Genomic DNA, 21690 nt, shown 5'->3' with positions numbered 1-21690 from the left:
TTAGAGGTTGAAAGGCTGAAACAGGGCAGAGAGACTAACCCTAACACCATATCTTAGATTGAGCCATTTCCTCAGGAAAAAAATGCCGTTACCTAACGCACGACAGGTGCCGAGGACGTGGGAGGGCCAGGTATCACCACATTGAATAAAACACTGTCAGAACGTATCTGGACAGGAGACCCCTGACCTTCAACCTGTCACAAGCTCTTTGTTCTTCGTCTCCAGAGAACATTAAGTAGACAGAGATCCGCACCTGCGGAGCAGGTCCCCTGAATGAACTGGATTTCCACTTGAATTAAGAAGAAACTAGCTCATGGTTGCTGTGGACTCAAATTATTTGGGAATGAACACACAACTGCAGTTTCTCACTTGAGTACTAGCGCAGAATCGCTAGATTAAATGGTAACGGAATCCAATGAATCCCAACAGAGCAAGAAAATGTCAGTGCGTTCCTGGCCCTCCTATCGCTTCTCTATTGAACAGAAGAGAAAAGGGAACCTTTCTGAAACTCGTCTTAATATCGGAGCAGCAGGCAATTCCTGTACTTCTGTCTTCTGCTATGACAGAGATAGAAATCATCGTGTATGTCAGGGAAACAATCCAATTTCCCTAAATTTGGGGTGGGCGGTCTTTATTTAATACCAGGGGTTCCCCTCTACTATTGACACTGTTCCAGGTGGGTCAGGTTTCCCGGAAGAGCTTTCCGATTGATTTGCATTTTAAAACACATTCGCTCCTCATCCTCTCTCTGAGCTGGCAGGCAGGCCAATTCAGGGAACACGCGGGAGGCCCGAGTCATGTCAGTCCCTGACCTGGGCAGCTGGCTTTGAGGAGGCCCTGAGTCCAGAACTCTTGCGTGCGAGAGCCTGAATGTGGGACTCTGGTCACAGTCATACGCTAGCCAAGCGTCCCAATTAGGAGTCCCAGCTCCAGAAAAAGGTCTTTGTTGGACTTCAGAAGAACAAAGTTGTTTTAACTGTTGAGAAAGACGTTAAAGATCATCTTGGGGCCTGCTAAGAGAGTTACCCTGTTGCAAATTCTGCTGTGATCACACACATTCGTAAATCGGGAACGTATTTATCATGTGAAGCTAGTAAGAACAACGTAGACCTTAACGCTTTTGGTATAAGTAAGATTACCCTATTATCACTTAAAAGAGTCTCTCTCCGTCGCTGTGTGTATGGATAGCTGTGTAATAAGTATAAACCCGGATATCTAAGCACTACCTGTCCAACGAGTCTGAAAAGTTAACACGTTGACCAAAAAGTACAATCCCTAAGTGAACCCCCAGTTCTCACTGAAAAAGGCATGTCCGATGATGTCACCAGGGAATTCCTCTAGGACTCGAAGGGCCCTCTTTCTACAGGTTCAGGCAAGACTCGAGGCTCCGGGGGCCCGGAGGGGGCAGGAAGGGGAAGGCAAGGCCAACTCTGAGAAAGAGATCGCGTGGCGGGCAAACCGGGGAGACCAGAAAGGGCTGCCTCAGACTGGACTCCAACCCGGGCCACGGACCCGGCCCCAACGTCCGCTCTCAAGAGCAGCACTTCAGCTCACTCGAGCCGTGCCCGGCTTCGGGCTGGGCCACACAGCCGTCTAAACTCTGGAAACGGAAGACGGTCTATTTCGGGCGGAATGAGAAGAAACAGGGTCAAGACGACAGAAAAGCTTAGAGAAAATGAGAATGTGCTGAATTCTCTGGTTGGAAAGGCCTGAATTGGTCTGTGCAAATGTGTCCACGCCTGCGTTATGTATGGGCGCGCGTGTGTGTGTGTCTGTGTGTGTGTGTGTGTGTGTGTGTCCAGCACGTCCCATAAGTCTTGGTGAAGGCTTTCTCACTTCAGAAGTAGAAATGCGACTAACATAAAACACATTACTGGGAGGTTTAGTTACTTAAATTTTGATTATGCTTATGTTCCGTAAGAAATGATTAGTTTCCATTTTTGGGTGAGTCGTCCTGAGCGAAGATGGCAAAGGTTGATCGAAACAATAACAACGTTCATATTCAAAGCCAAACAAGCGTAAAATAAAGTGGGACTTCCAGATTGACGAAACCAAAAGCTTGTTACGTGGACAAATGGAGTGGAGACTGGCACAACATCGATGAACCTGGCGGGCGTTACGCTCAGTGGAACAAGCCAGACAGAGGAAGACAGATACTGCCTGGGGTCGCTTAACACGTGAACTCGAAAAACGACAAAAGAAAGGTCAATTCACAGAAACAGAGAGTACAAAAGTGGTGGCCAGCGGCTGTGGAGTGGGAGGGAGAGGGAGAGGCAGGTCAAAGGGGACCAACTCTCAGCCCTGAGATCAAGGAGCTCTGAGGATCTCATGTCTGACGTGGTGACTAGAGTCGAGAACGCTGCATTCTATAACTGAGATCAGCTAAGAGAGCAGCACTTCAGTGTCCTGGCACGCACACACAGAGTCAATAAGTGAGGTGAAAACAACAGTCGGAGTTGAGGACAGAGGAGAATGAGGGTGTGAGTCCCTGGGAACTAGCTCGAATTCCTGGGAGAACTGCAGACTTTCAAAGGCCCTGAGATAGGTGGCTTCAAACCAAGAATCCAGGAGAGGCAAGGAACCGGGCGACAGCTGGCTTCCAGGTGGAAGAAACAGAAAACCAGCTAAGGTCTAGAAGGCCCAGGAGGGTGGAGGGAGGCAGTTGGAGGCCAGTTGGCGGCGCAGGGGCTGGGGTCCAATCGGCTGCCCTCCTCTCGCCTGCCCCTCCCCCCTCCCCCCTCAGGAGCCCCCGTGACACGGCCACAGTTCCACGATGAGGGCGTGGGGTTCTAATCTCCAAGTCACTCCCAGCGCTCAGTTGCCTGAGAGTAGGACTAGACTTGAGACATGGAAACTCCTATCTTACGTCTACAAAGCATTGTTGCTACCTGCTTGAGCTCCAGTGCCGCCTCCTGGGTGATTGGGACCATCCTCCGCATCCTGTATGGACTGGGGCTCTTCCTCCTGTTCTTCCCCCCCTCCCCCAAGAGGAATTCGCCCTCACAACCAACTGACAAAAGGAGAAACGTCAGGAAGGTAAGAAATCCTGGACCCAGACCCACCAGAAGACGAGTCTCTCTCCTCTTTTACTGTGATTTCCACTTCTCTGAATCAACTAGAGGGACCCCAGGGACGGGAAAGAACAGAACATCATCCTTCTAGAGACCAGCCAGGTTGGGTGGGCAGGGGGGAGAGTGGGCACAGGGATTTCGGTCCGAAGACCTCCGAGCAGGAGTCCCGGTGTGGTAGAGGGCTCCAGGGAAAGGCCCCAGAGGCCAGCGACCAGTGGCCACGGACGGGATGCCGAGTGGGATCTGTGGGAAGACAGGCCCTGAGCACCCGTTCCCCAGCCACCTCCCCGGGGCAGGTGTCTCAGGCGGGCCTTTTCTCTGTCGTGGTTGATCTGAGGGCACAGCTGAGCCCCCGAGAGCCTCTGGGCAGGACCTGGAGTGGGGCTGTAGCCTCAGGAAGCAGAGTCCTCCCTGAGGAAGCTCACACGATCCTGTACCTCTGAGAAGGCGCGCGCTTCTCGAGCAGAGGAACAGTGACAGAAGATGCACGCTGGTCCCACATGGGGACCTGCTTACGATCCTCAGAGAAGGAAGACAGCAAACGTCCATTTTGTGTTCAGTTATCCACTTCAAAAGGAAGTAAAAGGGAAGGAACACCCCAGAGCCCCAGGAGTTCAGGGTAGGCAGTCATCCCGCTCACAAACGCTGTGCGTCTGCGGCTGGTCCAGAGAGAGGAGAGGGAGCCTTGGGGCTCAGACCCCGCAGTTTCTTGTCTTTTCTCTCACCTCAGCGTCAAGTGGAGCCGAGAGGGAGGAGCAGCAGGAGCAGGAAGAAAAGGGGAGCTTTGAAAGGTAAGCAAGCTCCTGCCATTCAGCCCTGTGCCCCAGAGCTGGCCTGCACCTCCTGTCCCTGAGCGCCCAGCTCCGTGGGCTCGAGGATGCCAGGGACAGAGCCTGTCCCTCAGGAAACAGAGCCCTCAGCGAGGCTCCCGGCAAGGAGAGGAAAACCTGAGTGCTTGCCAGATGCTGTGCGCGGAACCAAGGCCCAGGCCAGCAGGCGTCCGGAACAGGGTGTTGCCCAGCAGGGGCATGTGGGCTGTGGTGGAGGTTGAAGCACTTGGTCCACGACAAACCTCAACCCATCAGCAGCCTTGCCATCCCCGTCAGGGATCCCGTGGCCTTGGGCACTGGTGCCTGGGCTCCAGAGTCTGACCTCAAACGGTCTCCCCTAAAGGCACACTGCACGCAGCCTCCTGCCAGAGCCCTAGGCCCCCGCCTTCACGGCTGTGACCCAGTGCCCTCATTTCTAGCTTACAGAGCTGGCCGGAAGGACCTGGCAGAAGTGGGGGGCCTGAGGTCCCTTTCGCCAAGGTAAGGAATCTTGCCCTTCTCTCCTGGGCTTCTTCCTCGCAGAGTCTCTGACGTGCCCCGGGGCTACAGGCAGCTTGGGGCTGAGCTGGGAGGGGAGCCATGGGGCAGGGGGTGGCAAGAGGCCTGGCGGGGAGGGACAGCAGGAGAATTCGGTGAAGTGAAGGGAGGGCCAGGGAGGGCCATGGCTCTCAAGGGGCCACCCGCACCTGGCCTGGCCTGGCCTGCCCTGCTGTCCCAGGGCCCTCTGCTCCTGGCTACAGCTTGTGCATCTTGTTTCCCGCAGCTCCCCGGGGAGGCTGTCTTGTAAGGGGTGCTTCCATCGCTTGACATCTCAAGCCTCCCCTGGGGAGGCGTGCAAGACAGCGTCTGCTAGAGTCCGCCAGCCACGCGGGAAGCCCGTGCAAGGTGCTCCTCTCACCACGGCTCCAGCACTTTCCCTGGCTCTTCTCACCCAGCGCACTCTACCTTGGGCCTCCACCCTGCCAGCAGAACCGCCCTCGGCCCTGACCACCACTCCACTACGCCCTGTTGCCACGAGCTCGGCCCCAGCTCACTCGTGTTGGCCATTTCCCAACTCAGGCCACGGCCGCGTGAGCTGTCGCGTTGAAACGTTCCCCTCCCGCTGGAACACGATCCAGGTCTTGTTCTTCCCCGTGCCGTCGCACTTCGGGTCCCAGCAAGGGCCCCTGTCCTGCCACCCACCAGTGGCCTCATTCTGGGGAGGCCCCACACATAGGCAGGGAGAGACCGACAGCCCCTCAGTCGCCAACCCTGACGCCCAGAAGCTGCTCGAGACAGACATCACGGAGAGCATGCAAACGGAGGTCTGGGAAGAAGAACAAGACGATCCACGCACTCCTCAGATGCTCCCAGCACACACTATCACGTCTGGGCTGAATTTCCGCTGGGGCCTACCCCTCCTGCCCTTGGGGCCTGCAGCTCTGGAAGCATGTGAGGCTCAACCCTCGGCCCTTCCACGGTCCCCTCTGCCCCCCGCAGCCACCTGTGATTCTGGGGCCCCCTCGAAAGCTGACTCTGCACACTTGACGGGAAAACCTCTTGAGCCTCCTCCGGGTGACCAGGTCTTAACTTGGACGACCAAACCATCAGTTCCCAGGCTGGCCCGTCCCCTCCCTGCTCCCTCACCTGTGTGTGAGGAAAATCAGAAGGCCCTGGGAGGGACCCTACCTGGCGATGGCAGTGGGCCCTCAGAAGCCTCTCTCTCGGGACAGGAGGGCCGGCCGCCTTCTCCAACCTTCCCACGCGGCCTCTCAGAGAGAAAAGGGCGGGGTGGGACCTTCGTGGGGGCCGAGCAAGGCCGTCGGGGGCCGACTTCAGGGTCCCCCGTGGCCAGGGAAGAGCCTCGGGAGGAGAGCAGGGGTGGGGCCTCACCAGAGCCCTGCCGCGGGGTGGCAACACTGGACGGGGAGTCAGGGTCCCAGTCTCGGAGCCAGGTCGGGGACGTGGGAGACACCCTCGAGACCAAACCCCTCCAGCCCCCGCCTGCAAAGGAAGAGGATCCTCGCGACAGCCCTCTCAGAAAAATGTTGAGACGCCTCCTGCCCTGCCTGAGGCCCAACAAGGAGGAAGCACCAGAGGAGCCCCTCGCAAAGGCAAGCCCGCCTCAGCCACCGCCCAGAGCCGGGCACGGGTCACACGCAGCTCGGCGTCGGATGGCGGGGCTGTTCAGGCGCCATCGACAGTGACATCCTGTGTCTGCGTCCTGGGAGGGAAACTGAGGCTGGCCGAGAACTTCTGGCCTCCCAGCAGAAGCATCGCAAAACCCATTTCAGGCCTGGCAAGCCGGACATACCTGTCACCACGACGTTCCCTCCTCCCCAGAGCAGAGGAGAACAATCACAGAGGACAGTCCCCAACCCACCTCCAGGGACCACAACTGTCCGAATACGAGGGGATGGATCAGAGCAGGCATGGCGACGGGACCCTGCCATCCGGGCAGCCGCGGTCCCCGGCCAAACCCTGCCAGCCTGGGCTGAGGGTGGCAGCTGCCTCAGCCAATCCATTACCCGCCACGCTCTCCTCAGATATGCCTCTCCCGGGATGAGCAGACTGTGCCTGACACAGCTTTCCTCGTAGGAACGCTTCTCTGCCCGAACGGGCAAGCGGACGAACAGAAAACCTGGTTTTGCTCCTTATCCCACCCTCCGTGCTAATGCTGTCCTCCTACCCCAATTTTCCCCAAATACACTTGTTTTCTCCCTAGAGGTCGTGGCTTCTGTCTGTGCCCTGCTAGGGGGAAAGAACGGGGTCAGGCTCCGCCCTTCCTGAGCGTCTGCTTTGGCTTCCAGAAGGGACAGGGCCATGGGGGGAGGCCGACTGCAGCGTGGCTCACCTGCCCTCGCCCCAGCTCCCCCATTGCACCTCAAGTCCCCATCACACCGTCCTTACAAAAACCAATGGAAGCTTTGGGCTCTTTCCAGATGAGCAAAACCTCTAAGACCCCAAGCCCACGATGGGCCCCGCCTGTCCTCTCCTGCGTTCTCTGGCCCTTGAACTTGTGGGGCTGTAGGGAGGGGCTTTGCAGAGGCTCCAGCAAGCGTAGAGACAGGCTCACAGGTCACAGAGTGGGGAGGGGAGTGTGGGGCAGTGCTGGCCCTGAGTCCGGAGGGCGAGGAAGCTTGCCCTGCACCCCGAGCTCTCGCTGGGAATAGGTGAGGACGCTGCCCCGGGAGCTGCTCCTCTCCCTGCTGAAGCGGCCGTGGAGATGGGCCTGCGCATCCCTCTCGGCCCAGCGTCCCCGTCCCTCTGTGCTTGTCACAGTCTGGAGCAGCAGCGACAAGGATGGCTGCGCTCCCGGCTCTGAGGGCGGGCGGGTGGGGAGCACGCGTGCTGCTGTGGGCCTCACCCCTCTGCCCAGAGGAGCTCAGAGCCCTGCTCTCCTGCCCCTGCCTTCTCCTCCTGGGGAACGGAGCCGGGGGTGAGTGTGTGGGGTCACCACCTGACGGTGGGTGGGACACTGTGCGCCTAGGGTGGGACGCCGGGGAAGGAGAATAAAGTGCCACTAGAGTTTAACCGCTTACCTACCGGATGACATTTTTTGATTTTTACGATTTCACCCCTTAGAAATAAACCTGCCATGAGCTTCTCTGTGAAGGCTTTTGGGTGAACTGAAATTTGCCTGCCCAGTAAGTATCAATGGCAGTGATGGTGTGAAAATGAACCCGCCTCCAGGATCTCACAAGCAAATGCAACACGGGTTAGAGGCTGAAAGGGCGAAACAGGGCAGAGAGAGTAAACCTAACACGGTATCTTGGATTTGAGCCATTTCCTCAGGAAAAAAATGCCGTTACCTAACGCACGACAGGTGCCGAGGACGTGGGAGGGCCAGGTATCACCACATTGAATAAAACACTGTCAGAACGTATCTGGACAGGAGACCCCTGACCTTCAACCTGTCACAAGCTCTTTGTTCTTCGTCTCCAGAGAACATTAAGTAGACAGAGATCCGCACCTGCGGAGCAGGTCCCCTGAATGAACTGGATTTCCACTTGAATTAAGAAGAAACTAGCTCATGGTTGCTGTGGACTCAAATTATTTGGGAATGAACACACAACTGCAGTTTCTCACTTGAGTACTAGCGCAGAATCGCTAGATTAAATGGTAACGGAATCCAATGAATCCCAACAGAGCAAGAAAATGTCAGTGCGTTCCTGGCCCTCCTATCGCTTCTCTATTGAACGGAAGAGAAAAGGGAACCTTTCTGAAACTCGTCTTAATATCGGAGCAGCAGGCAATTCCTGTACTTCTGTCTTCTGCTATGACAGAGATAGAAATCATCGTGTATGTCAGGGAAACAATCCAATTTCCCTAAATTTGGGGTGGGCGGTCTTTATTTAATACCAGGGGTTCCCCTCTACTATTGACACTGTTCCAGGTGGGTCAGGTTTCCCGGAAGAGCTTTCCGATTGATTTGCATTTTAAAACACATTCGCTCCTCATCCTCTCTCTGAGCTGGCAGGCAGGCCAATTCAGGGAACACGCGGGAGGCCCGAGTCATGTCAGTCCCTGACCTGGGCAGCTGGCTTTGAGGAGGCCCTGAGTCCAGAACTCTTGCGTGCGAGAGCCTGAATGTGGGACTCTGGTCACAGTCATACGCTAGCCAAGCGTCCCAATTAGGAGTCCCAGCTCCAGAAAAAGGTCTTTGTTGGACTTCAGAAGAACAAAGTTGTTTTAACTGTTGAGAAAGACGTTAAAGATCATCTTGGGGCCTGCTAAGAGAGTTACCCTGTTGCAAATTCTGCTGTGATCACACACATTCGTAAATCGGGAACGTATTTATCATGTGAAGCTAGTAAGAACAACGTAGACCTTAACGCTTTTGGTATAAGTAAGATTACCCTATTATCACTTAAAAGAGTCTCTCTCCGTCGCTGTGTGTATGGATAGCTGTGTAATAAGTATAAACCCGGATATCTAAGCACTACCTGTCCAACGAGTCTGAAAAGTTAACACGTTGACCAAAAAGTACAATCCCTAAGTGAACCCCCAGTTCTCACTGAAAAAGGCATGTCCGATGATGTCACCAGGGAATTCCTCTAGGACTCGAAGGGCCCTCTTTCTACAGGTTCAGGCAAGACTCGAGGCTCCGGGGGCCCGGAGGGGGCAGGAAGGGGAAGGCAAGGCCAACTCTGAGAAAGAGATCGCGTGGCGGGCAAACCGGGGAGACCAGAAAGGGCTGCCTCAGACTGGACTCCAACCGGGGCCACGGACCCGGCCCCAACGTCCGCTCTCAAGAGCAGCACTTCAGCTCACTCGAGCCGTGCCCGGCTTCGGGCTGGGCCACACAGCCGTCTGGACTCTGGAAACTGAAGACTGTCTATTTGAGGCAGAGTAAGAAGAAATGGGGTCAAGACGACATAAGAGATTAAAGAAAATGGGAATATGCTTAATTCTCTGCTTTGAAAATACTGAAGTGTTCTGTGCCAATGTGTCCACGCCTGCGTATGTGCGGGCGTGTGTGTGTGTGTGTGTCTGTGTGTGTGTGTCCAGCATGTGCCATAAGTCTTGGTAAAGGCTTTCTCACTGCAGAAGCAGAAACGCTACTGACACAAAACACATCATTGGGAGGTTTAATTACTTAAACTTTTAGTATGCTTACGTTAAATAATAAATGATTAGTTTCAATTTGGGGGTGAGTCGTTCGGAGTGAAGATGGCAAAGGTTGGTGGAAACAATAACAACGTTCGTATTCAAAACCAAATAAGTGCAAAGTAAAGTGGGACTTGCAGATTGACGAAACCAAAAGCTTGTTATGTGGACAAATGGAGCTGAGATTTGCGCAACATGGATGAACCTGGCGGGCGTTATGCTCAATGAAACGAGCCAGACAGAGAAGCACAGATACTGCCTGGGCTCACTTACACGTGAACTCGGAAAACTATAAAAGAAAGGTCAACTCATGGAAACAGAGAATAGAAAAGTGGTGGCCAGCGGCTGTGGGGTGGGGGAAATAGAGAGAGGCAGGTGAAAGGAGACAAACTTTCAGCTCTCAGATGAAAAACGTCGGAGGTTCTAATGTCTGGCGTGGTGACTACAGTCGAGAACACTGAATTGCATAATTGAAATCAGCTAGGAGACTGGCACTTCAGTGTCCTCTCACACACACACACACACACACACACACACACACACACACACAAAGTCACTAGGTGAGGTGAAAACAGCAATCAGAGTTGAGGACAGAGGAGGATCAGGGTATGAATCCCTGGGAACTAGATCAAATTCCTGGGAGAACTTCAGACTTTCGAAGGCCATGAGATAGCTGGCTTCAAACCAAGAATCCAGGAGACGCAAGGAACCCGGTGACCTCTGGCTTCCAGGGGGAAGACATAGAAAACTAGCTAAGGTCTCGAAGGCCCAGGAGGGTAGAGGGAGGGAGACGTAGGCTAGAGGGTGGGGGAGGGGCTCTGGTCCAGCCTGCTCCCCTGCTGTCCCCTCCGCAGCCCTCAAGAGCCCTTTGTGACAAGGCCGCACTTCTGTCATGGGGGCCTGGGGTAATAATCTCCAAGCCACTCCCAGAGCTCAGTTGCCTGAGGGCAGCACTGCATTTCTGACATGCAGAATCCTCTCATGTTTCTGAAAAGCCTCTTTGCTACCTGGCCGAGCTCCAGTTCCACTTCCTGGGTGATTGGGACCATCCTCCCCTTCCTGTGTGGACTGGGGCTCTTCCTCCTGCGCCTTCCCTCCCTGCAGAGGAATCCATCCTCGTGACCACCTTGTGAACGCAGAAACATAAGGAAGGTAAGAAACCCTGGGCAGAGACCCACCAGAAGATGAGTCTCTCTTCTGTTCTACTGTCATTTCCAAGATTCTGAATCAAAGTAGAGGGACTCCGGAACTGGCAGAGAATACAACATCCTCCTTCCACGGACAAGCCAGGCTGGGCGAGCAGGGATTAGAGAGGGCACGAGGATTTCCCTCGGAAGATCTCAGAGCAGGAGTCCAGGTGTGGTAGAGGGCTCCAGGGAAAGTCCCCAGTCCAGTGACCAGCGGCTGAGGAAGGGATGCTGAGTGGGATCTGCGTGGGAGGACGGGTCTTGAGCTCTGGTTCCCCCACCGCCTTCCTGGGGCAGGCGTCTTGAGCAGGCCTTTCCTCTGTCGGGGCTGATCTGAGGGCAGTGCTGAGCCCCCGAGAGCCTCCAGGCAGGGTCTGGAGTGGGGCTCGGGCCTCGGGAAGCAGAGTCCTCCCCGAGGAAGCTCAGAGGCTTCTGGACGTCTGCGAATGTGCGTGATTCTTGAACAGAGGAACAGTGACGAAAGAAATCCATGGTGGGTCTCACATAGAAAATCATCCTTCCTCACGTTCTCCAAAGAAGGAAGACACCAAAGATCCGTTTCACGTTCTAGTCTCCACTTCAAAAACGAGTAAAAGGAAAGAAACACCCCCGGGCGCCAGGAGCTGAGTGTAGGCAGTCGTCTTCCTCATAAACGCTAAGTGTCCACGGCTGGTCCAGAGATAGGAGAGGGAGCCCCCACAGCTGCTTCTTTTTTCTCTCATTTCAGCGTCAAGTGGAGCCCAGAGGGAAGAGCAGCAGGAGCAGGAAGAAAAGGGGAGCTTTGAAAGGTAAGCTCCTGCCATTCAGCCCCGTGCCCCAGAGCTGGCCCCCATCTCCTGTCCCTGAGCGCCCAGCTCCACGGGCTCGAGGATGCCAGGGGCAGAACCCGTCCCTCAGGAAACAGAACACTCAGGGAGGTTTGCGGGAGGGAGACGAAAACCTGAGGACTTGCCACATTCTGTGCTGGGAACCAGGGCCCGGGCCAGGAGGGGCCTGGAACAGGGTCTCGTCCAGCCGGGGCACGTGGGCTGTGGTGGAGGTGGAAGCGCGTGGTCAATGACATAGCTCAACCCATCAGCAGCCTTGCCAGCCCCATCAGGGATCCGGTGGCCTTGGACACTGGTGCCCGGGTTCGACAGTCTGACCTCCCAACAGACTCCCCTAAAGGCACAGTGCACGCAGCCTCCTGTAAGAGCCCTCTCCACCGCCCCTGCCCCGCTTTCAGTGCTGTGACCCAGTCTCCTGATTTCTAGCTCCCAGAGCTGCTGGGAAGGGCCTGGCAGAAGTGCGGGGCCAGGTGTCGCTTTCGCACAGGTAAGGGATCTTGCCCTTCTCTCCCGGACTTCTTGCTCCCAGAGTCTCTGGTGTGGCCCCAGGGCTGCAGGCAGCTTGGGGCTGAGCTGGGAGGGGAGCCACGGGGACAGGGGTGGCCAAAGGCCTGCGGTGAGGCAGAGCAGGAGAATTTGGTGAAGTGGAGGTGGGGCCATGGAGGGCCATGGCTCCCAAGGGGCCACCCCCGCCTGGACTGCCCTGCTGTCCCGGGCCCCTCTGCTCCCGGCTGCAGCTTGTGCCTCCTGGCTCCCGCAGCTCCCCAGGGAGGCTGTCTTCCAAGGGATGCTCCCATCGCTCATCATGTCAAGGCTACCCTGGGGAGGCGAGCAACACAGCATACGCCAGAGCCCAGCAGCCACGCGGAAAGCCTGTGGCAGGTGCTACTCTCACCATGACTCCAGCACATTCCCTGGGGCCTCTGACCCACACCCCTATACCTCTGGCCTCCACCCTGCCGGCGGAACCTCCAGCTGACTTGACCAGAATCCCACCGGACACTACTGCCATGAGCACAGCTCCAGCTCACTCCTCTTGGCCATTTCCCAACTCAGGCCACGGCCGCATGAGCTGGCGCGTCGAGTTCCTCTCGCAGTGGCACATGATCAAGGTCTTGTTCTTCCCCGGGTCAGCGCACCTCCAGTCCCAGCAAGGGCACCTGTCCTGCCACCGACCAGTGGCCTCATTCCGGGGAGGCCCCACACACAGGGAGGGAGAGACGGAGAGCCCCTCACTTGCCAACCCTGATGCGCCAAAGCTGCTCAAGATGGAAATCAGGAAAAGAACACAGACGAAGGCCTGGCCAGAGAAAGAAGAACAAGACGCCCCAGGCAGCCCTCAGATGCTCGAAGCACCCAGTATCACGTCTGGGCTGAATGTCCGCTGGCGCCCACCCTTCCCGTCCTTGGAGTCGGCTGAGCTGAACGCAAGTGAGGCTCAACCCTTGGCCCTTCCACGGTCTACTTTTCCCTCCTCTGCCACCCGTGATTCCGGCACCCGCTTGAAGGCCGACAGTGCAGAGTTCTCGGGAAAACCTCTTGAGCCCCACCCAGGAGAGAAACATAAGACTTTGACCACAAAAGCATCAGTTCCGCGCCTGGCCCCTCCCCTCCCTTCAACTTCCCCTGTGAGTGAGGAAAACCAGAAGGCCCCGGGAGGGACCCTACCTGGCAATGGCTGTGGGCCCTCCGAGGCCTCTCTGATGGGACAGCAGGGCCGGCCGCCTTCTCCGAGCTTCGCATTCAGCCTCTCGGACAGAAATGGGCAGAGCGGGACGGTCGTGGGGGCCGAGCAAGGCCGTCTACACCTGAGTCCAGGGTCAGCAATGGCCAGGAACGAGCCTCTGAAAGAGAGTGGAGGTGGGGCGTCACCAGAGCCCTGCCGTGGGGTGGCAACACTGGAGGGCGAGTCAGGGTCCCAGTCTTGGAGCCAGGTCGGAGGAACAGGAGACGCCCTCGGGACCAAACCCCTCCAGGCCCTGCCGGAAAAAGAAGAGGTTTTTCACGTCAGCCCTCTCAGAAAAATGTTGAGACGCCTCCTGCCCTGCCTGAGGCCCAACAAGGAGGAAGCACCAGAGGAGCCCCTTGCAAAGGCAAGCCCGCGTCAGCCACCGCCCAGAGCCAGGCACGGGTCACACGCAGCTCGGCGTCGGATGGCAGGGCTGTTCAGGCGCCATCCACAGTATCATCCTTTGTCTGGGCGCTGGGAGACAGACTGAGGGTTCGCCAAGGACTTCTGGTTTTTCTCCTGACCTCACCCTCTGTGCTGATGGTGCCTTCCAACCCCGATTTCCCCCAAATACATGTTTTTTTCCCCTGAGACCTGGTGGCCTCCGTCTCGCCCTGCTAGGGGTAGAAGCAGGGTCAGGCTCCGCCCTCCCTGAGTGTCTACTGTGGCTTCCAGAAGGGGCAGGGCCATGGGGGGAGGCTGACTGCAGCGTGGCTCACGCGCCCTGGCCCCAACTCCCTCATTGCACGCGAAGTACCCATCACGCCATCCTTACAAAAACAAACGGAAGCTTTAGGCTATTCCCAGATGAGCAAAACCTCTAGACCCCAGCCCAGGATGGGCCCCACCCGTCCTCTCCTGCGTTCTCTGGCCCTTGAGCTTCTGGGGCTGTAGGGAGGGGGTTTGCAGAGGCTCCGGGAAGTGTAGAGACAGAGTCACAGGTCACAGGGCGGGGAGGGGAGTGTGGGGCAGTGCTGGCCCTGAGTCCGGAGCGGGAAAGCTTGCCCCGCACCCCGAGCTCTTGGTGGGAATAGATGACGCTGCCCCAGGAGCTTCTTCTGTCCCTGCTGAAGCTGCCGTGGAGATGGGCCTGCGCAACCCTCTCGGCCCAGCGTCGCCCTCCCTCTGTCCTTGTCACAGTCTGGAAGAGCAGCGACGACCACGACTGAGCTCCGGCCTCTGAGGGTGGGCGGTTGGGGAGCACAGAGGCTGCTGCGGGCCTGTCCCCTCCGCCCAGAGGGGCACAGGGCCCTGCTCTCCTGCACCTGCCTTCTCCTCCTGGGGAATGGAGCCGGGGGTGAGTGTGTGGCGGCATGATCTGATGGTGGGACACTGTGCACCTAGGCTGGGACCCGGGAGAAGGAGACAAAGTGCCACCAGAGTTTAACCACTTACCTACTGAAGGACAGTTTTTGGTTTTTATAATGTCCCCTATGCATAAAGCTGCTATGAACTTCTGGGGAAGGTTTTGGCGTGAACCTAAATTTTTCTGCACGGTTAATATCAATGGCAATGAGTAACGAAGGCTTGAAAATGGGCCAGCCTCCAGGAACTTAGAAAGAATGCAACACGCATTAGAGGTTGAAAGGCTGAAACAGGGCAGAGAGACTAACCCTAACACCATATCTTAGATTGAGCCATTTCCTCAGGAAAAAAATGCCGTTACCTAACGCACGACAGGTGCCGAGGACGTGGGAGGGCCAGGTATCACCACATTGAATAAAACACTGTCAGAACGTATCTGGACAGGAGACCCCTGACCTTCAACCTGTCACAAGCTCTTTGTTCTTCGTCTCCAGAGAACATTAAGTAGACAGAGATCCGCACCTGCGGAGCAGGTCCCCTGAATGAACTGGATTTCCACTTGAATTAAGAAGAAACTAGCTCATGGTTGCTGTGGACTCAAATTATTTGGGAATGAACACACAACTGCAGTTTCTCACTTGAGTACTAGCGCAGAATCGCTAGATTAAATGGTAACGGAATCCAATGAATCCCAACAGAGCAAGAAAATGTCAGTGCGTTCCTGGCCCTCCTATCGCTTCTCTATTGAACAGAAGAGAAAAGGGAACCTTTCTGAAACTCGTCTTAATATCGGAGCAGCAGGCAATTCCTGTACTTCTGTCTTCTGCTATGACAGAGATAGAAATCATCGTGTATGTCAGGGAAACAATCCAATTTCCCTAAATTTGGGGTGGGCGGTCTTTATTTAATACCAGGGGTTCCCCTCTACTATTGACACTGTTCCAGGTGGGTCAGGTTTCCCGGAAGAGCTTTCCGATTGATTTGCATTTTAAAACACATTCGCTCCTCATCCTCTCTCTGAGCTGGCAGGCAGGCCAATTCAGGGAACACGCGGGAGGCCCGAGTCATGTCAGTCCCTGACCTGGGCAGCTGGCTTTGAGGAGGCCCTGAGTCCAGAACTCTTGCGTGCGAGAGCCTGAATGTGGGACTCTGGTCACAGTCATACGCTAGCCAAGCGTCCCAATTAGGAGTCCCAGCTCCAGAAAAAGGTCTTTGTTGGACTTCAGAAGAACAAAGTTGTTTTAACTGTTGAGAAAGACGTTAAAGATCATCTTGGGGCCTGCTAAGAGAGTTACCCTGTTGCAAATTCTGCTGTGATCACACACATTCGTAAATCGGGAACGTATTTATCATGTGAAGCTAGTAAGAACAACGTAGACCTTAACGCTTTTGGTATAAGTAAGATTACCCTATTATCAGTTAAAAGAGTCTCTCTCCGTCGCTGTGTGTATGGATAGCTGTGTAATAAGTATAAACCCGGATATCTAAGCACTACCTGTCCAACGAGTCTGAAAAGTTAACACGTTGACCAAAAAGTACAATCCCTAAGTGAACCCCCAGTTCTCACTGAAAAAGGCATGTCCGATGATGTCACCAGGGAATTCCTCTAGGACTCGAAGGGCCCTCTTTCTACAGGTTCAGGCAAGACTCGAGGCTCCGGGGGCCCGGAGGGGGCAGGAAGGGGAAGGCAAGGCCAACTCTGAGAAAGAGATCGCGTGGCGGGCAAACCGGGGAGACCAGAAAGGGCTGCCTCAGACTGGACTCCAACCCGGGCCACGGACCCGGCCCCAACGTCCGCTCTCAAGAGCAGCACTTCAGCTCACTCGAGCCGTGCCCGGCTTCGGGCTGGGCCACACAGCCGTCTAAACTCTGGAAACGGAAGACGGTCTATTTCGGGCGGAATGAGAAGAAACAGGGTCAAGACGACAGAAAAGCTTAGAGAAAATGAGAATGTGCTGAATTCTCTGGTTGGAAAGGCCTGAATTGGTCTGTGCAAATGTGTCCACGCCTGCGTTATGTATGGGCGCGCGTGTGTGTGTGTCTGTGTGTGTGTGTGTGTGTGTGTGTCCAGCACGTCCCATAAGTCTTGGTGAAGGCTTTCTCACTTCAGAAGTAGAAATGCGACTAACATAAAACACATTACTGGGAGGTTTAGTTACTTAAATTTTGATTATGCTTATGTTCCGTAAGAAATGATTAGTTTCCATTTTTGGGTGAGTCGTCCTGAGCGAAGATGGCAAAGGTTGATCGAAACAATAACAACGTTCATATTCAAAGCCAAACAAGCGTAAAATAAAGTGGGACTTCCAGATTGACGAAACCAAAAGCTTGTTACGTGGACAAATGGAGTGGAGACTGGCACAACATCGATGAACCTGGCGGGCGTTACGCTCAGTGGAACAAGCCAGACAGAGGAAGACAGATACTGCCTGGGGTCGCTTAACACGTGAACTCGAAAAACGACAAAAGAAAGGTCAATTCACAGAAACAGAGAGTACAAAAGTGGTGGCCAGCGGCTGTGGAGTGGGAGGGAGAGGGAGAGGCAGGTCAAAGGGGACCAACTCTCAGCCCTGAGATCAAGGAGCTCTGAGGATCTCATGTCTGACGTGGTGACTAGAGTCGAGAACGCTGCATTCTATAACTGAGATCAGCTAAGAGAGCAGCACTTCAGTGTCCTGGCACGCACACACAGAGTCAATAAGTGAGGTGAAAACAACAGTCGGAGTTGAGGACAGAGGAGAATGAGGGTGTGAGTCCCTGGGAACTAGCTCGAATTCCTGGGAGAACTGCAGACTTTCAAAGGCCCTGAGATAGGTGGCTTCAAACCAAGAATCCAGGAGAGGCAAGGAACCGGGCGACAGCTGGCTTCCAGGTGGAAGAAACAGAAAACCAGCTAAGGTCTAGAAGGCCCAGGAGGGTGGAGGGAGGCAGTTGGAGGCCAGTTGGCGGCGCAGGGGCTGGGGTCCAATCGGCTGCCCTCCTCTCGCCTGCCCCTCCCCCCTCCCCCCTCAGGAGCCCCCGTGACACGGCCACAGTTCCACGATGAGGGCGTGGGGTTCTAATCTCCAAGTCACTCCCAGCGCTCAGTTGCCTGAGAGTAGGACTAGACTTGAGACATGGAAACTCCTATCTTACGTCTACAAAGCATTGTTGCTACCTGCTTGAGCTCCAGTGCCGCCTCCTGGGTGATTGGGACCATCCTCCGCATCCTGTATGGACTGGGGCTCTTCCTCCTGTTCTTCCCCCCCTCCCCCAAGAGGAATTCGCCCTCACAACCAACTGACAAAAGGAGAAACGTCAGGAAGGTAAGAAATCCTGGACCCAGACCCACCAGAAGACGAGTCTCTCTCCTCTTTTACTGTGATTTCCACTTCTCTGAATCAACTAGAGGGACCCCAGGGACGGGAAAGAACAGAACATCATCCTTCTAGAGACCAGCCAGGTTGGGTGGGCAGGGGGGAGAGTGGGCACAGGGATTTCGGTCCGAAGACCTCCGAGCAGGAGTCCCGGTGTGGTAGAGGGCTCCAGGGAAAGGCCCCAGAGGCCAGCGACCAGTGGCCACGGACGGGATGCCGAGTGGGATCTGTGGGAAGACAGGCCCTGAGCACCCGTTCCCCAGCCACCTCCCCGGGGCAGGTGTCTCAGGCGGGCCTTTTCTCTGTCGTGGTTGATCTGAGGGCACAGCTGAGCCCCCGAGAGCCTCTGGGCAGGACCTGGAGTGGGGCTGTAGCCTCAGGAAGCAGAGTCCTCCCTGAGGAAGCTCACACGATCCTGTACCTCTGAGAAGGCGCGCGCTTCTCGAGCAGAGGAACAGTGACAGAAGATGCACGCTGGTCCCACATGGGGACCTGCTTACGATCCTCAGAGAAGGAAGACAGCAAACGTCCATTTTGTGTTCAGTTATCCACTTCAAAAGGAAGTAAAAGGGAAGGAACACCCCAGAGCCCCAGGAGTTCAGGGTAGGCAGTCATCCCGCTCACAAACGCTGTGCGTCTGCGGCTGGTCCAGAGAGAGGAGAGGGAGCCTTGGGGCTCAGACCCCGCAGTTTCTTGTCTTTTCTCTCACCTCAGCGTCAAGTGGAGCCGAGAGGGAGGAGCAGCAGGAGCAGGAAGAAAAGGGGAGCTTTGAAAGGTAAGCAAGCTCCTGCCATTCAGCCCTGTGCCCCAGAGCTGGCCTGCACCTCCTGTCCCTGAGCGCCCAGCTCCGTGGGCTCGAGGATGCCAGGGACAGAGCCTGTCCCTCAGGAAACAGAGCCCTCAGCGAGGCTCCCGGCAAGGAGAGGAAAACCTGAGTGCTTGCCAGATGCTGTGCGCGGAACCAAGGCCCAGGCCAGCAGGCGTCCGGAACAGGGTGTTGCCCAGCAGGGGCATGTGGGCTGTGGTGGAGGTTGAAGCACTTGGTCCACGACAAACCTCAACCCATCAGCAGCCTTGCCATCCCCGTCAGGGATCCCGTGGCCTTGGGCACTGGTGCCTGGGCTCCAGAGTCTGACCTCAAACGGTCTCCCCTAAAGGCACACTGCACGCAGCCTCCTGCCAGAGCCCTAGGCCCCCGCCTTCACGGCTGTGACCCAGTGCCCTCATTTCTAGCTTACAGAGCTGGCCGGAAGGACCTGGCAGAAGTGGGGGGCCTGAGGTCCCTTTCGCCAAGGTAAGGAATCTTGCCCTTCTCTCCTGGGCTTCTTCCTCGCAGAGTCTCTGACGTGCCCCGGGGCTACAGGCAGCTTGGGGCTGAGCTGGGAGGGGAGCCATGGGGCAGGGGGTGGCAAGAGGCCTGGCGGGGAGGGACAGCAGGAGAATTCGGTGAAGTGAAGGGAGGGCCAGGGAGGGCCATGGCTCTCAAGGGGCCACCCGCACCTGGCCTGGCCTGGCCTGCCCTGCTGTCCCAGGGCCCTCTGCTCCTGGCTACAGCTTGTGCATCTTGTTTCCCGCAGCTCCCCGGGGAGGCTGTCTTGTAAGGGGTGCTTCCATCGCTTGACATCTCAAGCCTCCCCTGGGGAGGCGTGCAAGACAGCGTCTGCTAGAGTCCGCCAGCCACGCGGGAAGCCCGTGCAAGGTGCTCCTCTCACCACGGCTCCAGCACTTTCCCTGGCTCTTCTCACCCAGCGCACTCTACCTTGGGCCTCCACCCTGCCAGCAGAACCGCCCTCGGCCCTGACCACCACTCCACTACGCCCTGTTGCCACGAGCTCGGCCCCAGCTCACTCGTGTTGGCCATTTCCCAACTCAGGCCACGGCCGCGTGAGCTGTCGCGTTGAAACGTTCCCCTCCCGCTGGAACACGATCCAGGTCTTGTTCTTCCCCGTGCCGTCGCACTTCGGGTCCCAGCAAGGGCCCCTGTCCTGCCACCCACCAGTGGCCTCATTCTGGGGAGGCCCCACACATAGGCAGGGAGAGACCGACAGCCCCTCAGTCGCCAACCCTGACGCCCAGAAGCTGCTCGAGACAGACATCACGGAGAGCATGCAAACGGAGGTCTGGGAAGAAGAACAAGACGATCCACGCACTCCTCAGATGCTCCCAGCACACACTATCACGTCTGGGCTGAATTTCCGCTGGGGCCTACCCCTCCTGTCCTTGGGGCCTGCAGCTCTGGAAGCATGTGAGGCTCAACCCTCGGCCCTTCCACGGTCCCCTCTGCCCCCCGCAGCCACCTGTGATTCTGGGGCCCCCTCGAAAGCTGACTCTGCACACTTGACGGGAAAACCTCTTGAGCCTCCTCCGGGTGACCAGGTCTTAACTTGGACGACCAAACCATCAGTTCCCAGGCTGGCCCGTCCCCTCCCTGCTCCCTCACCTGTGTGTGAGGAAAATCAGAAGGCCCTGGGAGGGACCCTACCTGGCGATGGCAGTGGGCCCTCAGAAGCCTCTCTCTCGGGACAGGAGGGCCGGCCGCCTTCTCCAACCTTCCCACGCGGCCTCTCAGAGAGAAAAGGGCGGGGTGGGACCTTCGTGGGGGCCGAGCAAGGCCGTCGGGGGCCGACTTCAGGGTCCCCCGTGGCCAGGGAAGAGCCTCGGGAGGAGAGCAGGGGTGGGGCCTCACCAGAGCCCTGCCGCGGGGTGGCAACACTGGACGGGGAGTCAGGGTCCCAGTCTCGGAGCCAGGTCGGGGACGTGGGAGACACCCTCGAGACCAAACCCCTCCAGCCCCCGCCTGCAAAGGAAGAGGATCCTCGCGACAGCCCTCTCAGAAAAATGTTGAGACGCCTCCTGCCCTGCCTGAGGCCCAACAAGGAGGAAGCACCAGAGGAGCCCCTCGCAAAGGCAAGCCCGCCTCAGCCACCGCCCAGAGCCGGGCACGGGTCACACGCAGCTCGGCGTCGGATGGCGGGGCTGTTCAGGCGCCATCGACAGTGACATCCTGTGTCTGCGTCCTGGGAGGGAAACTGAGGCTGGCCGAGAACTTCTGGCCTCCCAGCAGAAGCATCGCAAAACCCATTTCAGGCCTGGCAAGCCGGACATACCTGTCACCACGACGTTCCCTCCTCCCCAGAGCAGAGGAGAACAATCACAGAGGACAGTCCCCAACCCACCTCCAGGGACCACAACTGTCCGAATACGAGGGGATGGATCAGAGCAGGCATGGCGACGGGACCCTGCCATCCGGGCAGCCGCGGTCCCCGGCCAAACCCTGCCAGCCTGGGCTGAGGGTGGCAGCTGCCTCAGCCAATCCATTACCCGCCACGCTCTCCTCAGATATGCCTCTCCCGGGATGAGCAGACTGTGCCTGACACAGCTTTCCTCGTAGGAACGCTTCTCTGCCCGAACGGGCAAGCGGACGAACAGAAAACCTGGTTTTGCTCCTTATCCCACCCTCCGTGCTAATGCTGTCCTCCTACCCCAATTTTCCCCAAATACACTTGTTTTCTCCCTAGAGGTCGTGGCTTCTGTCTGTGCCCTGCTAGGGGGAAAAAACGGGGTCAGGCTCCGCCCTTCCTGAGCGTCTGCTTTGGCTTCCAGAAGGGACAGGGCCATGGGGGGAGGCCGACTGCAGGGTGGCTCACCTGCCCTCGCCCCAGCTCCCCCATTGCACCTCAAGTCCCCATCACACCGTCCTTACAAAAACCAATGGAAGCTTTGGGCTCTTTCCAGATGAGCAAAACCTCTAAGACCCCAAGCCCACGATGGGCCCCGCCTGTCCTCTCCTGCGTTC

At 56.8% G+C, this 21690-nt stretch overlaps 2 protein-coding genes across 3 annotated transcripts; both read left to right on the top strand.

Annotated features, from left to right (window-relative positions):
- Positions 1-10425: 10425 nt before the first annotated feature.
- Positions 10426-13824, top strand: LOC138919839 (uncharacterized). 2 transcript variants are annotated; one of them, XM_070246435.1, is made up of 4 exons: positions 10427-10642; positions 11405-11465; positions 11931-11991; positions 12265-13824. In XM_070246435.1, the coding sequence occupies exon 4, from the start codon at positions 12401-12403 to the stop codon at positions 13721-13723; it is 1323 nt and encodes a 440-aa protein (XP_070102536.1). In that variant the 5' UTR covers positions 10427-10642; positions 11405-11465; positions 11931-11991; positions 12265-12400; the 3' UTR covers positions 13724-13824. The 2 variants fall into 2 exon arrangements, with proteins under 2 accessions (XP_070102537.1, XP_070102536.1); XM_070246436.1 differs by having other exon boundaries at positions 10426-10642; positions 11931-13824.
- A 3726-nt stretch (positions 13825-17550) lies between these two features.
- LOC138919726 (spermatogenesis-associated protein 31E1-like) lies at positions 17551-21413 on the top strand. Its single transcript, XM_070245947.1, has 4 exons — positions 17551-17843; positions 18609-18669; positions 19128-19188; positions 19472-21413. Exons 1-4 carry the CDS (start codon positions 17655-17657, stop codon positions 20892-20894), a joined length of 1734 nt encoding a protein of 577 aa, XP_070102048.1. The 5' UTR covers positions 17551-17654; the 3' UTR covers positions 20895-21413.
- Positions 21414-21690: the final 277 nt, after the last annotated feature.

This window comes from Equus caballus, chromosome 21 (assembly GCF_041296265.1).
Source record: "Equus caballus isolate H_3958 breed thoroughbred chromosome 21, TB-T2T, whole genome shotgun sequence".
In the NCBI taxonomy this organism is placed as follows: domain Eukaryota; kingdom Metazoa; phylum Chordata; class Mammalia; order Perissodactyla; family Equidae; genus Equus; species Equus caballus.
Note: the sequence above shows the minus strand (reverse complement) of the source record. Positions and strands in the feature narration are given on the sequence as shown.